Below are 14,703 nucleotides of genomic sequence, written 5' to 3' on the forward strand. Positions count from 1 at the left end.
GAATTGTGTATTTGTTTGTTTTTGTTTTTTTTTTTTTTGTTATCATTTGTGATTTGGAATACAAGTTATTGTTGAAGAATTTTTTTTAATGTTCTCCTTGAGGTGATGCATAAAAATTATACCGCTTGTATTTTATAAGTGCATAAAACATAACACATATTTCCATGGAATATAATGATTAAAATGTATGACAAAAATGTCATTGACTATCTTACTTAGTTTTTGAGAAAACTGATTTCCTACATTGAAAAATATAAACAAATTCGTATCCAGGAAACTGCATTTAAAAGTTAAGGTTGGTTTATGGCTCTTTAAAGAATTAATATTCACCTACAATTCGAATAATGAAGTGGGACTTTGCACAAATATTTCCTAAAGACCAAATTATTTTTCGATAGGAAAATTGAAAAATGGTTAAAAAAGAATGTTTGACCAGAACTCAGTAGTGTCCACAGAATGTTTCAGAATTTAAATTCACAGCAAAAACAGAGATAGTCCTAATAAGCAGTTTTTACTAATTCAAATAGTCTAAAAATTTTTTTCGGACTAATCTTTCTGTGAAAAGTACAATTTTCATAACACAAGATGGCCTATACAGTATCCTTTTTGTCTAGTGTTTCATTTATCAAGTTTCCAATTGCAGAGGTTATTCAGTGTCAATTAAATTATAGGACAATAATGATAGCGCCATTCAGGAAGAATTCTGGATCTGTTTGGAAGTGCAACCCTAGCAATCATTTAGGAAACTACAAATAAGAGAGACTGATGCTCAGATCAAAATACAGGCTACAATGTAAGAGCACGGTAGTCAACATGTTAAGGAAATGTGTATTGTTTTTTTTTCAATACTCCGGCTGTATCATACCATAAGAAAGAATTTTAAAAATATATTCTGACAACTGCAAATCCCTACTTTAACCTACATATGTGTTATTAGTTACATTGTGAATATTTATATTCAAAAATAAATTTAACAATAACCTCTTGACATGCACCTAAAGTTGACACCCGAAAATAGAAAGGACCCTAAAGGTGACATGTCTAGATCCTATAGTTGACGCATTCTTTATATCCTCAAGAAAATTATGTGAATGGGATTTAGAGGTATTTTGTTATGTATACATAAAAAAAGACCTTACATAAATTATTAAGCTTTAATTGTATTATTACTATTATTTTTAAACAAGTTTCATTTAATATAAAGACTTTAAAACATCAGTTTAATACATAGAAAAATCCAGTTATTTCTCCTTGATATTTTTGAACACGTATCTTATCCGTTCCCCCCTTTGTCCGCTCTGGAGTCTCTACATACCCAATTATTTGATTAAAATATAGGCCTATGCAAGAAATGTCATTTTCAACAGCTTCAAATTCTGCTTTACTTGCATTAACACTTTTCAAACCCATTACTTTTATTACATATTCTATTATTTCTTGAACAATACATAGGTAAGTAAGTCTGGATGTATTTCTCTTTCCCCAACAAATTCACGAACTATGAAATTCCCTTCTTTAAGATTTTCTTGCTCAAGACTTTCTATTGTCATCTCATCAGAATCCTCCTCACATCATTCAGAGTCACTAGTATTCATCAACGAAACTGCACTTTCATCTGAGCTTTCTGATTCTGGCATTTCTTTCTCTTTCTTCCATTGCTACTTCTTTTTCTTCTTTCGAACAATCCTTTTTTCTTCCCTTGCTCTCTTCCATTCTTCTTCTCTTTTTCTAGTTTCTTGTTATTATCTTCCTTTTAAAGATATTCTAATGCTTATGGTGAGTTAATTACAGCAGAAATTCTTTGTCTCTTTCTTTTTGGGGCATTTATTTTAACAGGGAGAGGCCAAAATAAATTCCTTTTGAACAGTGAAGACACAAAATCCTTGCTTGTGGATGCCATTTCAGGTGCTTTGTCTTCTGACAGTGAAGGATGTTCTAATAGTTGAACTGGCTGTGGTGTTGTGAGCATAGGTGATTCTGGTTGAACTGGCTGTGTTGTTGTTGTGTGTAGGTGGTTCTGGTTGAACTGACTGTGTTGTCATGGGCCTAGTTGCTTCTGTTAGAGGTTGTAGCTCTAATACATTCATATCTATTAGTATGTTTTGTTGTAGCTGTAGGATCTTTACCTTCTTCCAGAGAATCCTCTGTGGAGCCTGGCAGGCTCCATTATTTTCCTGGAAAGTTTTCAATTTGTTCATCCCAATTTGTTCATCAAACTAGACTACATGCTTCTCCAACAGACCTGCTTTACCTGTTGATTGCTGAGAATATTGTTGAATTCTTTTTTTAGGAGCCATGTTTTGTCTAAAAAAATTATTCTTCAATATTGTCTCCTAAAGCTGACACATTTGGTACTTAAGGTTGACAGCCCTTGTCAACTATAGGTTCTAAGAGTTGTAGATGAAAAAAAATTAAAATATTCATGCACACTGTGGAAAGCATGTTTAAACTAGTTATAAAATGTAATATTAAGTTGAGAATCTAAAGTTGACAGAGCTGTCAACCTTAGGGAAAACTAGTAAGTTCCTATGCCTGACATCCTTACTACTAGGTTAAGAACATGCTTTTTTTTGTAACAACAAGAAATAACAGAACCGTATTACATATTCTGTATCCTAAAATGCATGTAACTAGTATATAAAAGCAAAGACATGTATCTTAAACAAAAGTTAAATATATACCTTCTTGTGATTTTGTTAAGCCATTCACTAGATCTACTTCATTCTAAACACACACTTCTTCAGTCCAGCATGATCCAGATGTAATGGCCACACAAGTTCATACTTTTATGATGTTGCAGAGAAGAGGGTTCAACAGTGTTACCAGATTTATCCATGATCTCCTTCAAATACATTTAACCTTATTTCAAACATTTTAAAAATTGGTGTCAACTATAGGTGTCTGTCGACTACAGTGCTCTTACCTTACTCCCATTTTATACCAAAACCCCTTTAAGTTATAGGAGTTTTCCGACACATGCTGGACTTTGAACAAGGAAAGAAAATCTTATGAAGCACCTATTAGAAGACTGGATAAATTCTTCAATGAGAGATCATGGTATAACTCCCTAATCCTTTCTATTACTAAGTATGTAGACCTAATACCGAAATTGTTAATGCAATGGCAAGGATAGTGGAGGTCACTGTCACCTGAAAGGACACCTAATAGTCATAAAGCAACAGTAATGATCCCACGTATAGACAATATGGGGATAAAGAGGAAATTTCTTCACATATCTTGCTGCAAAATATTAATCTGAATTAAGCCACTTTCTTGGTTTCTGAGAACTTAAGAGGGTTAAGCCAGTCGATTTATGCAAGTTTTTTCTTGCCTTTGTTCTCTCTTTAATCCTTAACAATGAGAGCAAAATAAGTCTAAGTAAATTATTTGAGGTCATTTTCGTATCTTAAGACAGCCAAGAAAAAGAATAAAGTTCAACCAATCACTGATCAAAATCTGCATTAATTACACATCTTTTCTTATTTCGAATAAAGTTAAAAAAAAGTCAAATTAGTTTATATTTTGAAAAAGAGGTTAACAAAATATCTGAAAGCTCATGGACGTCGAAAAATTTAATGCACCAAAGGAATATTTGTCCTAAAAGCACTTTCTACACCATAAAATCTCACAGCCTCTGGCATAGAAAGAAGCTTGGCCTCCTTGCATTGTGACCATGAAATAATAACTTAAGCATCAGTTGAGATAAAAGTTATGAGATGTCTGGCAAAGTGGAAGGGTTACAAATATTCTGATTATGTTAGCATATACCTGAAGGAAATAGTATCTAAAAACGTCTAAACATGAATTAAGAGTGTATCACTAATCAAACAAGTAGAGCATCAATACTTGAAGGATCAAATTGATCAAAGCAGGTATTTTTATAATATTAACAGAGTAAAGAAGTTATTATTGATCATTGATTAAATTAATAATGGAAAAAAAATAACGAGTAATTACCCAGAACACGTTGCTCACGCAGTTATCCAGAACATAATTTTCCCTTTACACTGCGTTTAGTTTCAGTGAATTTTGTTTCAAGTGAGTTTTGGTTTCTGCAGAAAATGTTTAGTCTTTTCATGCAAATTTTCCTTCAGGGCAGGTTTAATGGATAATGAAGCAAGTGACATCATCTGGATATTTAACAGATGGTGATGTGTCACGTTTTTCGTGATACGCCCATTACATTAATAAATTTCTAAATTATAGACATCAGCTCAAAGAATTTTCAGTGACCACAAGGGTCCTGAATACAATAAACATGTACAATAATGTGATGTGATACATTAAAGAAAAAAGAAAGTTAATTGTCGAAGGCAAATATAAGTTGATTAATTGAAATCGAGATGATGATGTAATATTTGAAGAGAATCCTTGATAATATTTATAAGAATAGACATTACATAATCAAAAGGAATGTGAAGTTCCTTAAGATAATTCCATGTGAATTTTGTGATTGAACCTCGATTGCCAAACAGCAAACCAATGACGGACCGTTGTTTAAGAGGGACGTTGTACTTTTGAGAAAGATACGGCAGACAAGGTTCATATATGGACTTCTTCTCAATATCAACTTCGGTGGCCTGATTTAGGTTTCTTTCGAAACGGATAGTAGGGTCAAGAACAAGAGCCCGTTTTAAGCGTCCATTGATAGCATTTCCTCCATTATTTATAATCTCTTCATGTTATCAGTATCCTGCCGCATGCATTGATAAGACTGAGTAATAATTATTTCTTTAGTCATTATGACAGCAACTGCAGTCTGAAATGTGGGCTATCACATTCTCAAGAGATAAACTGTATGAATTCTGATGGTAAAGCACTTTATATAAGCTTCTCAATATGGTTTTCGATTTTTGGAGTTTTGCATCATGCCAAGGATGCAGTCATGTACCTAATAGTGGCTCCATCATCAGAAATAGGCAAGAAATGGGAAACTAGCTGTTGGATTCTAGAGAAGAGTTCTTGATAATGTATTCAACAGATGGATTCCTCTTTCTTTACTTTCCAGATGATGGAGCTAATGTAGATGTTTCTGTGTCTGTAATGCAGTGCACAAATCCAAACTATCGAAAAAAAATGAAAGAAAAAAATATTAATCTATTTCAACGTAAATATAAATACAAATAATTTAATAAACTTTTAAATAATATAAAAATACAAACTAATCAAAATACTTATTTCAATTTCATTTATTTTTATATATCTTTGTTTTATTTTTATGAGTTCAAATATGCACTAAGTTACATAAGTTATTAGAATTCCCCTATTGAATACAGCTATTTTACTTTCCTGCACTCATTAACTAGCCTAATCAATTAATTGATCTAGAACTTGAACTGGCTATGTAGCCTATTTTAAGTGTTAGTGAGGAAATTGCCCACCTGCCGAAAAGCAGGAATTTTGGCTATTGACACGTGCACTCCCATATGAAGAGCACAGGGAAAGAAAGTGATAAGTCCAAAATTATCTACTTTCTCTTTAGACGTCATATAATAGCTCAGGTATTGTAGATTTGTGTAGCCTAGTTACTCTGTATAGAATAACAACCTCATTAGTCCAAATAAATTTGAATAATGATAACCCAATGACAATATGATAGGCTATAATGGGTCTTGAAACTTTTAATTTGCTCTCCTGTACAAACAGTAAAACATGACTTATCAGGTATTCCCCCTGTAGTCTTCATATGCTATTAGTTGCAATTGGAAAAACATAGTATTGGTGTTTTCACAAACCACAAATTATTCGAGGAAAATATTATTAAATATAAGCAGTTAAAAACGTCACTTATCGACCAAAATTAAGAAAGGCTATTCTGAAACTGATTTCTTGTTCCAATGAATTTTTAGCACCTGCATAAGAAATGGTTCATCTCTTCTTGCAGTTACCTTTCAGATATGAAGCCTATGTTTTTCTAAATGCAATTTTTTAATTTTTCAGGGTAGGCAAATTTATAAACTTATCATTTAAAGTTGCCTGGGAATAAGGATCGCTGGGAGTTAGGTCGGCAGATTGAGGGGAACACATATTCCTACTAATAATTCTACCCTCGAACACTGTGAACTTCATCGCTAGAGTAGTGGGCTGTATGTGCTGTCACAGAGCAGTGTTGGAAGAACGCAAAAATAAACTCCCTCTCCATTAACACACAAAAACTCCTTACATTTAATAATATTCATTATGCGTTGTTTGTCAAATTACTGATACTAATTATATTGTCTAAATAACCAGCATATGGGAGCACCAATAGCCAAAGTTGCTGTTTTCCAGCTAAGATATATATTGTTAGCCTGGTATAATAACTATGAACTAACAAAAAAGGTGCAATTGAGAAGATAATAGCATTTCGTGACAAGGGCATCAGTTTTCCATGCAGATGATCCAATTCCAAAACCCAGCCAAATCCAAATTAAATTTTGAGAATATTTTGAGATATTTTCGTGAAATACTCCAATTTCTCCTGATATAGGCCTAATTACTTTTTTCCCCAATAATAATAATAATAATAATAATAATAATAATAATAATAATAATAATATCAGTCATTTTTATTATTATTATTATTGTTATTATTATTATAATCACCACATATTTTCATCTCCATGTGGCGTACTACAAGCAACATCTAAGATGGCGAAATAATTTATATGTATGGCATAGCCTCGAAGACCACTTCTTGAGTAAATCATGATGAGTATCAATCATTAGTAAAAAAATTTAATATAAGCTGCTGTATTCGATTTCAAATTACTATCTCAGTACCTCCCTGGATGCATTAAAAATCCGAAAACCTGTCATAATACCCAGTCTCTCACTCGAGCTCCAGACTTCCTGCAATCCATGGCCTGCCACTTTAATTCATGAATGCTAACAAAAACAATGCAATAAGGGACATATTGGTGTAAGGAGATTTTATTGAAGAATTTTTTTAATGTATGTGCATCAAGTTACTCAACAGAAAAAGAGTTGGAACACCACCTGAAATTGAGTACAGTATCATTAGAAGTATTATCTCTAGAGTTTCCAGGTTAAAAGAATCTATTGTAACATAAAATGTTCCCAATTATGTGGAAAACTATCATCCACAAATCTGATCTGTGTCTTCTTCACTGTTAATTAAAATGATGTATTGATCATTAAGTAAATATTTTAGATGGTCATTTCACATGAAGTATAGGCCTAACTTTTTATTAACTAGGCCTACCATGACATAATATCTCTTAAATTGAAGTGATAGAATGTTGTATCTACTTTGTAAATTTTAGTATTGAAATGCAATTTAGGCCTAGTGATTAAGAATGTATTATTTTTTCTGTTTAAACTATTTAACAGAAAAAAATACAAGAAACATCTTCTAAAAATGTAGTAATTTCACAGTTCTCAATAAAAAATAATAACTTAGGCCTAGCCTAATAAAAAAACGAAATGTCACTAACATGCAAAAATAATAAAATCTGTGACTGAGAGCATTCGACATTTTGTGTGATACATGACATTCTCTCCACTAAGTTAAAACGGAAATATTCTTATACAGTTTCTAAATTTTGAGAGTAATCAATTTAAAAATCTTCAAAATAATTGTGATTCCTTTCTTCTTCACTGTTTACAGCAATTAATAAACCAATAATTCAGATTTCTTAGCAAGATTCATTTTTACACAGAAGTTAGTTTACTCATTAGTACTTTGTCTTCATATAAAATTACTTACAAGGTAGTAATGAGAACACGTGTTCTAGTTACTATTAAGGGGATGCACTTCTGAGTTCTTTTGAAAAATTTTAATTATTGACGTTTTTTTTTTTTTTTTTAATTTTTCCATCAAAAATCATTTGGTCTATGAAAAATATTTGTGCAAAGTTTCATTTCATTATTCGAATTGTAGGTGACCTAAATAATAATTATTTTAAAGGGCTGTAAGCTAACCTAATCATCAGGTACTTACTGGCCTACTTACTAAATATTCATCCATAGATAGTTGCTAACCACCAGGATCACTACTATCATCACAAACCATTTCCTTAGCAGACGATAAAATGTAGGCCTATTGTATTTTCGATATCATGTTCTTTTGAAAAAATTAACACCATCCTTCCATTATTGAAATATGAAATACAATGTTTATATATTATTTTCATAAAGTATATCTATAGGCTATTATATTTTATAAAATCATTTTCCTGCATCTTTCGGAAGAAGGATAACTCTAACCGCTTTTTCTTACAATTTATAGTACTACAAACGTCTCCTTGTCCCATATTATTATTCAAATTATTGTATTTTAGCCATTTATATTTATTACAACCAATAACGAACATTTCACAGTTTACACAACTTTTCACAACAATGCGTAGGCCGTAATGTATGTTTGGGTTTTCTATTCCAGTCTACGGAGCTCAGTGAAATATTATAACTTTATTGCGTATCATTGCTAAGTTTTATTTAGTGTAATGTGTCCATAAGTTCCGTTGCATAATAATGTTACAGAACTAATAATTATAAAACTGTGTTATTTTAATGCGAAGAGAATTTTACATGTTAACATAATCTGTTCGCATCAACATTTTAACTTTAGAATTGAAGCTATTTTGAGGTCTAATAAAAAATAATTTATACTGTGATTTTAATTTTGCACTTCTACCTTCCTTAATTGGGACAGAAAATTTACCATACCACTCCTATGAAATTAGTGTACGTAGGATTGTGTTATTTCGTCTCTTAGGTAGTAAATAAATAAAGTAATTCAGTACTCAATTGTAGTATTGAAATACAGACAAATTGAATGTGCGGGGTATCATACATGATATTATGTTTAATTATAATGTATAATTGCGAATACAGGAATATAAGTTAAATATAGTAAACATAACCTATAATTTCCATATGACATAACATACATATGTAATGCAAGGGCATTGGAGACCACTAAAATTAGACAGAAAAGGGCAACTGGTACAGTAAACATAACCTATAATTTCAACATATCTAAATATCCGTGTGGTGCAACTGAAAATTATTGAATCGTGCATAAATGAATGTATAAGAATTTCGCAATATTTAATTGATATAAAGGCAGGTATTACACATACGAACAAAATTATTTTCACACCAAAAATAATATTAACTTACACCTTAACTCGCAAGCGAATTATGTCTAAAGTGTCTCATAATCATTGTTTTAAATTTTATTAATGCAATTACACTACATTTTTTAGAAATATAGGTTACTCTTTACGCATTCCTACTAATTTACATGGTTGAAACGCCGCCCTTCGTGATTGGATTAAGCGAGTCACATGGTCTGCCTTACGGCCTGTATTAGATTAGGATGCCACACGATCACAGTCTATTTTCCTAGTACTCACAACACTCCAAGCTGCTAGAAACTATCGCGAGAAATGAAAAAAATCATCCCAAGCTTCGTGACTGTATATACTAGACTCTGCTGGTACTATTATTCATAGATAGGCTATTAACTTATTTTTTCACATTTTTCAATCTAGAAAAACAGATTTCTCAAAAACCATGATAATGCAAGGACACTTTTTGCCACACATTTTAAACACTGTGTTCTATGGAAATGTATATTATTTTTAAGTCACTCGAAAAATACTGCCAGTATAATTTTTATGTGTAACATTCAGCAGAAAATTAAAAATAATTACACTTTTATTCCAAACCACAAATGATAACAAAAAGCAAAAACACAATAATTCCATTACTCAATTATTGAGCTACACATTAAGTCATGAAACTAGAAAAAATCTTTATTCATTCATATGTAATCTGATTTATTGATAAGATATGCACATCTCTATTTAACTTTACAAATAAAAAAAAAACCTTAATATTTCAACATAATGTCTTAATGGAAGGAATTAATGATTAAAATTTCGATGAAATGAGATAAAAATGGTGGAAGTTTTAAAACTCAGTAGGCCTAATGCATACCGGTAACCTCAACTAAGAGGATGATTTAAAACCTGACACAAGCCTGAGTTTGAGAGGAAATAACATGCCACTAATGATTTCAATTTACAACTAGATAGGTATGTTTCGTAACGGTTCTAATTCCTCAGTACTGAAGTACATTAAAGTACAGAGATGAGAAAAGGCCTACCGATATAGGCTAATTATTTTAGGATAAATTCTTTGCACTGAATGTTTAGCACTGTAATACAGAATTCTGTTAAGAGATTAATAAATTATGAACTTATACAATTTAGAATGATGATGATAAAAAATATGTCATGGCAGGTTAGCTCTTGTTACTGTACAAATTTGGTGCACCACCTGTTAAACAACATATAGGCCTAGGCTATCACCATATAAAATAACCTTAGTTAAATTTTCCACACCAGAGATATGAATTAAATCAAGGCAAATTCAAATGGTATTTATGGTAAGAAAATATGCATTGCCCTACTTACTTTAGGATAATCCTGTTTTCCCTGTTATTTTTCTACATTTCTCCCTGATTCACATTCACCCTTGTATTCAATGAAGTAGAAATGCGAAACTAGTCTTTCCCCAGACTAGATCTTGGGAAAAGATTGATAAAGCAAGTGACCGTGTGTTGGTGCTGATGACTGAGTCATCAGAGATGAAAGAGGCAAAAATCTATTAGGCTACTTTAATGCTTTTTTTTAATTTTTGCCATTCTGAGGTAGTGACTGTAGTTTACTAATAATAATGAAATATTGCTCAGTAAAAAGAATCAATTCTGCTGATGATAAATAGGCTACATTGTTGTAATGAAAGACTGAAGAGAAAGCTTTGCTCTTGGTCACTAAAAGTAGCTATTAGCTGGTAATTGATCTGGCAGAAGTGGTGGTTGTGTGGCAGGTATTTGCTCTGCCATTTTCATTTAAAATAGCTTAATTACAGTATCATCATAATATAGTTATCACATGAACTTTGTACCTAAAACCTGTATTCGTAGTTTTTTTAATCCGTTATTTAATGAAGCTGCATCGATTCAGGTTATCTACTGTTGGTGGAATTAATTATAGCGAGATGGTAGGCTATTTGATGAAATGATTCTCAAGGTTTACTACGGGATTAGGCCTATATTAAATTTTTTATCTCAGAGTTATGTAAATCCTGGAGAAAATCGAACCAAGTAGTCAACCCAATCGGGATTCGAACCCACGCCAACTCTATAGTTTCAAAATAATAAATAAAGAACTACCTTATATCACTCCAGCCTATCCTATGTTCATCTTGCTTCAAATGAACCATTCTCTTTGTCTATCTATTATGAAATAATAGTCTATGCAGTTAAATTATACTATGTTCTGAAATTAAGGAAGTTAATGTGTTTTTCACTTTCTCGTGGAATGTATTAATTAGAACTGTTAATGGGTTTCTCAACTGCAGCATGATTATAAACTGTGAAAAGGAAACAATTCATGAGCTTTTCTATAACAATTTTTATACAGACTAGGTCTAAATAATAGAAGAACTATAATTTAAACTTCGATTCTCAAATAAGTAGATAATTTTCAATTTGACAGCAGATTACAGAAACATGTGTAACCATAACAACAAAGACACCTTATACCTATGAGTAATTCTGATTCTTTCTACACAAGGTACCGGGAACTGATTCATACCAGTCTGTGCTTCATTTCCTGAGTCACAGATAATGAGTGCGTGAAAACACAAAGCATATATACTGTACAGTTAAATAAGTTGCTATCTTAAGAAGAATGCTGTTAAGTTTTCTTATCATAGAACGTACTATACTGTGACAGAAAGTTCATTATGAATAATAAACACGAAGAGAAAACATTTTACATAGGAATGTAGACTTATTTATCTTGTATCAAAATAGTGAAAGGAATTTGTGTTTTGAAGGCAAAAAAATATGGTGTAACCTTTAATGTTATAAGCCTACAACAAATAGATGTACACATTCTTATTAATATATACTTCATTTGTTTCTGACGTCCAGTGAACCAAGCCTTCATATAAATTTCGTGATAAATTTCTCTCTAACTTAATAAACGAACATAAGGGAGCTTGCAGGATAAATAAAATGTTAAATTTATAATCATTACAACCTGTAAGAAACAGGATGAAAGCATCTTAAAGGAGACAGTTTGTTAGAGAAAGCTCACCTGAAAGCGAGAGCCAGTTTGTTCTCCAGGTACCGAATCATTGAGTTGATGAAGGTTGCTGGAACAGCAACGCCCAACCACTTGAGCAACATGATAGCAAAATTCTTCACATCTTTCCTTACAATGTACTTCACGATTTGGCCTTCCATCGACGCTACATAAATTGACAAGAATGTTCTCGTTGCCAGTGCCACTGTATGCATTGAGAGCAATCCAATTTCTTTTGTCCATATTCCAGGAATCATTAACTTCACCAATTTCTGAAGTTGTATAACGAATTCTTTATTAATTCCTGGCGATTTCCTTCGCTTAATAACAACTGTCTCACCATTCGTAACTCCGTTTCCAACTGGTTTTTCATTCTGGACATTATTGTTTGTGGGACACTCGGCACAGTTTTCGTCACCCACCGTACTACTGATAATTGAAGGATGTCCATTTTGATGTGAATTACTAGTTGTGCCATTCTTGCACAATGACTGAATATACGGATAACCTAGTTTTAGGCCATATAGAAAAATTGCTGCTGCTACTACACTCCTAGTAAAATGTTCTTTAGGAATATTGTACTTGGCTGCAGTATTGTCAATATATTTTGATATCACAGTCGGCATTTTGAAAGTATGATAAAGACTTTATACAATTGAAGAAAATAAGTAGGCTAGGCCACAATAATAGTGGAAGTTGACAGCAGATAACCTCAAATCGACTAACAATGTGTTTATCGGATATTTACAATTCCTGATTGTAAACAATAGCTAATTACAAAATCTAAAATCCCTCAAGAAGAATATAAATGTGTAAAAGTTGTCATATAGAAGTTTCACTTTTTAAATACATGTATGTATTTACGCTTGGGATTTCATCTCCACACATTATACACTCGTATCTTACTTCTCCAGAATCATACATCACATACGAAATATCACTAGGAATGCACTATGCTAATACACATTATCACAACACAAACGAATTCAGAAACTTTTCTCACATCAGCTGATTTTGCGGGATGATGTTTATCTATTCTATTCATGTCAACCAACACACCGAAATGAAAATGAAGATCCCGAATAGCGAGCTCTTGATCTAGCGACTCGCTCTCAGCGAAAGCCACCGCAACACTGATATGCGATGTAAGAAGGTCGACCGACTACACTTACTTTTTCAAGTATTGAATGTGGAAGGAGGCCGTACAGCTGGACTGAGGAATAAAGATTAAAAGACGAGGGGGGGGGGGGGGAAACACGGTACTTGCAGCATGAAATTACATTGGCTAGTCACTGCATTGATAATCGCGATTTTTGATCAAGTGTAAAACAAGCAATGAGGCAACTCTCTCTCTGCTGACAATCACAATTTAATAATTATAGATTTATCAATTTGTCAGACAGAATAATATCTGTAATATTGACAATTAATAACGTAGAACCAAGGACCCGGGTTCGATCCCCGGCGCCGGGGCGAATTTTTCTCCTCAAATATTAATCACAATTTTAGCCTGACGGATAATTACGGGGAAATGCGATGACTTGATATTCGGTAGATGCGAGGTTCGATTTCTGATGTCCCTCCAGAAATATGTTGGGGCAATGAACACAAGTGGCATATTCCAAATTCTTTTCTATTTACATATTAATTTGTATATAATTATTACAATGACACTGGATAATTTTTCTGTGTCAGCAAAGTCTCACTATCTCCGAAAACACAATCAAGTGTGTAAATTGGTAACCAAACAAAATCTATTTTACATCGGATACACAACCACACTAGCTACTAAAAATAAATTCTACCAGTAGTTCTAGAAAATCAATACTTCAAATTATATTGTGACAAAACACAATTACAAATTAAACAGGCCAACCATCACATTACTGACAAACAAGAAAAAAATGAGGTTATCCTCATAGAAATCTCAATTCCTAGAAACATACAAATAAAAATAAAACACTGACTCGTAGAAGCGTACGATTACTGCTCGGGACAGCTATCTTTACCGGCGGCTTGTTTCTAAACCAACTTAACTGCGCCACGATATCGGGAGTAAACTCAATTCAATAGCAAATATGGATTGAATCAGTTGCTGCTGTGTCACTGTGCGGAAAGGAAGGTACTTCGCAACAGGCTTGACTGGATTGCACAATTGGTTCCAAATTATCGTACTTTTGATTGGAGAATCGTACACTAATATAAAATAGGCCTATTTTGATTATTTTATCTAAACTTTCTCCACAGTGTTTTATTTAAACGATTTTTTTTAAATTCTCATAAGGAAATAATTTTAAAAAATTAAATACTAACACATAAAATGATTTTTTAAACACTTTGTTGTCTCCGTACCTTGGGAGTATCTTCAGAAGAATCAACAACAGCAAGAACAGAAGAGCCAGAACCTACATCTAGCCCTTTTACAGTATGTTTCATCAGAGCAAAACCAAGCTTTAAATCAAGGAATTGTTTACCATAATTTTCTACAATTTCATTTCCGTCCTGCATATTTAGGTACACTGCATGTAATTTTTTTTGAGAGTAGGACATAGTTAGGGCCGCTATCACTATCTTCTGATTTCATTGCGACTACCTA

At 32.5% G+C, this 14,703-nt stretch overlaps 1 protein-coding gene across 1 annotated transcript in view; it reads right to left on the minus strand.

Annotated features, from left to right (window-relative positions):
* The window catches only part of Abcd1 (ATP binding cassette subfamily D), a 397,244-nt gene extending 383,932 nt beyond the window's left edge, over positions 1–13,312 (minus strand). Inside the window, exon 1 of the mRNA XM_069838061.1 lies at positions 12,120–13,312. Within this exon, the coding sequence (XP_069694162.1) occupies positions 12,120–12,733 (614 nt within the window). The 5' untranslated portion in view covers positions 12,734–13,312. The remainder of the gene's footprint in view (positions 1–12,119) is intronic.
* Between the last annotated feature and the right edge of the window lie 1,391 nt (positions 13,313–14,703).

This window comes from Periplaneta americana, chromosome 10 (genome assembly GCF_040183065.1).
Source record: "Periplaneta americana isolate PAMFEO1 chromosome 10, P.americana_PAMFEO1_priV1, whole genome shotgun sequence".
Classification (NCBI taxonomy): Eukaryota; Metazoa; Arthropoda; class Insecta; order Blattodea; family Blattidae; genus Periplaneta; species Periplaneta americana.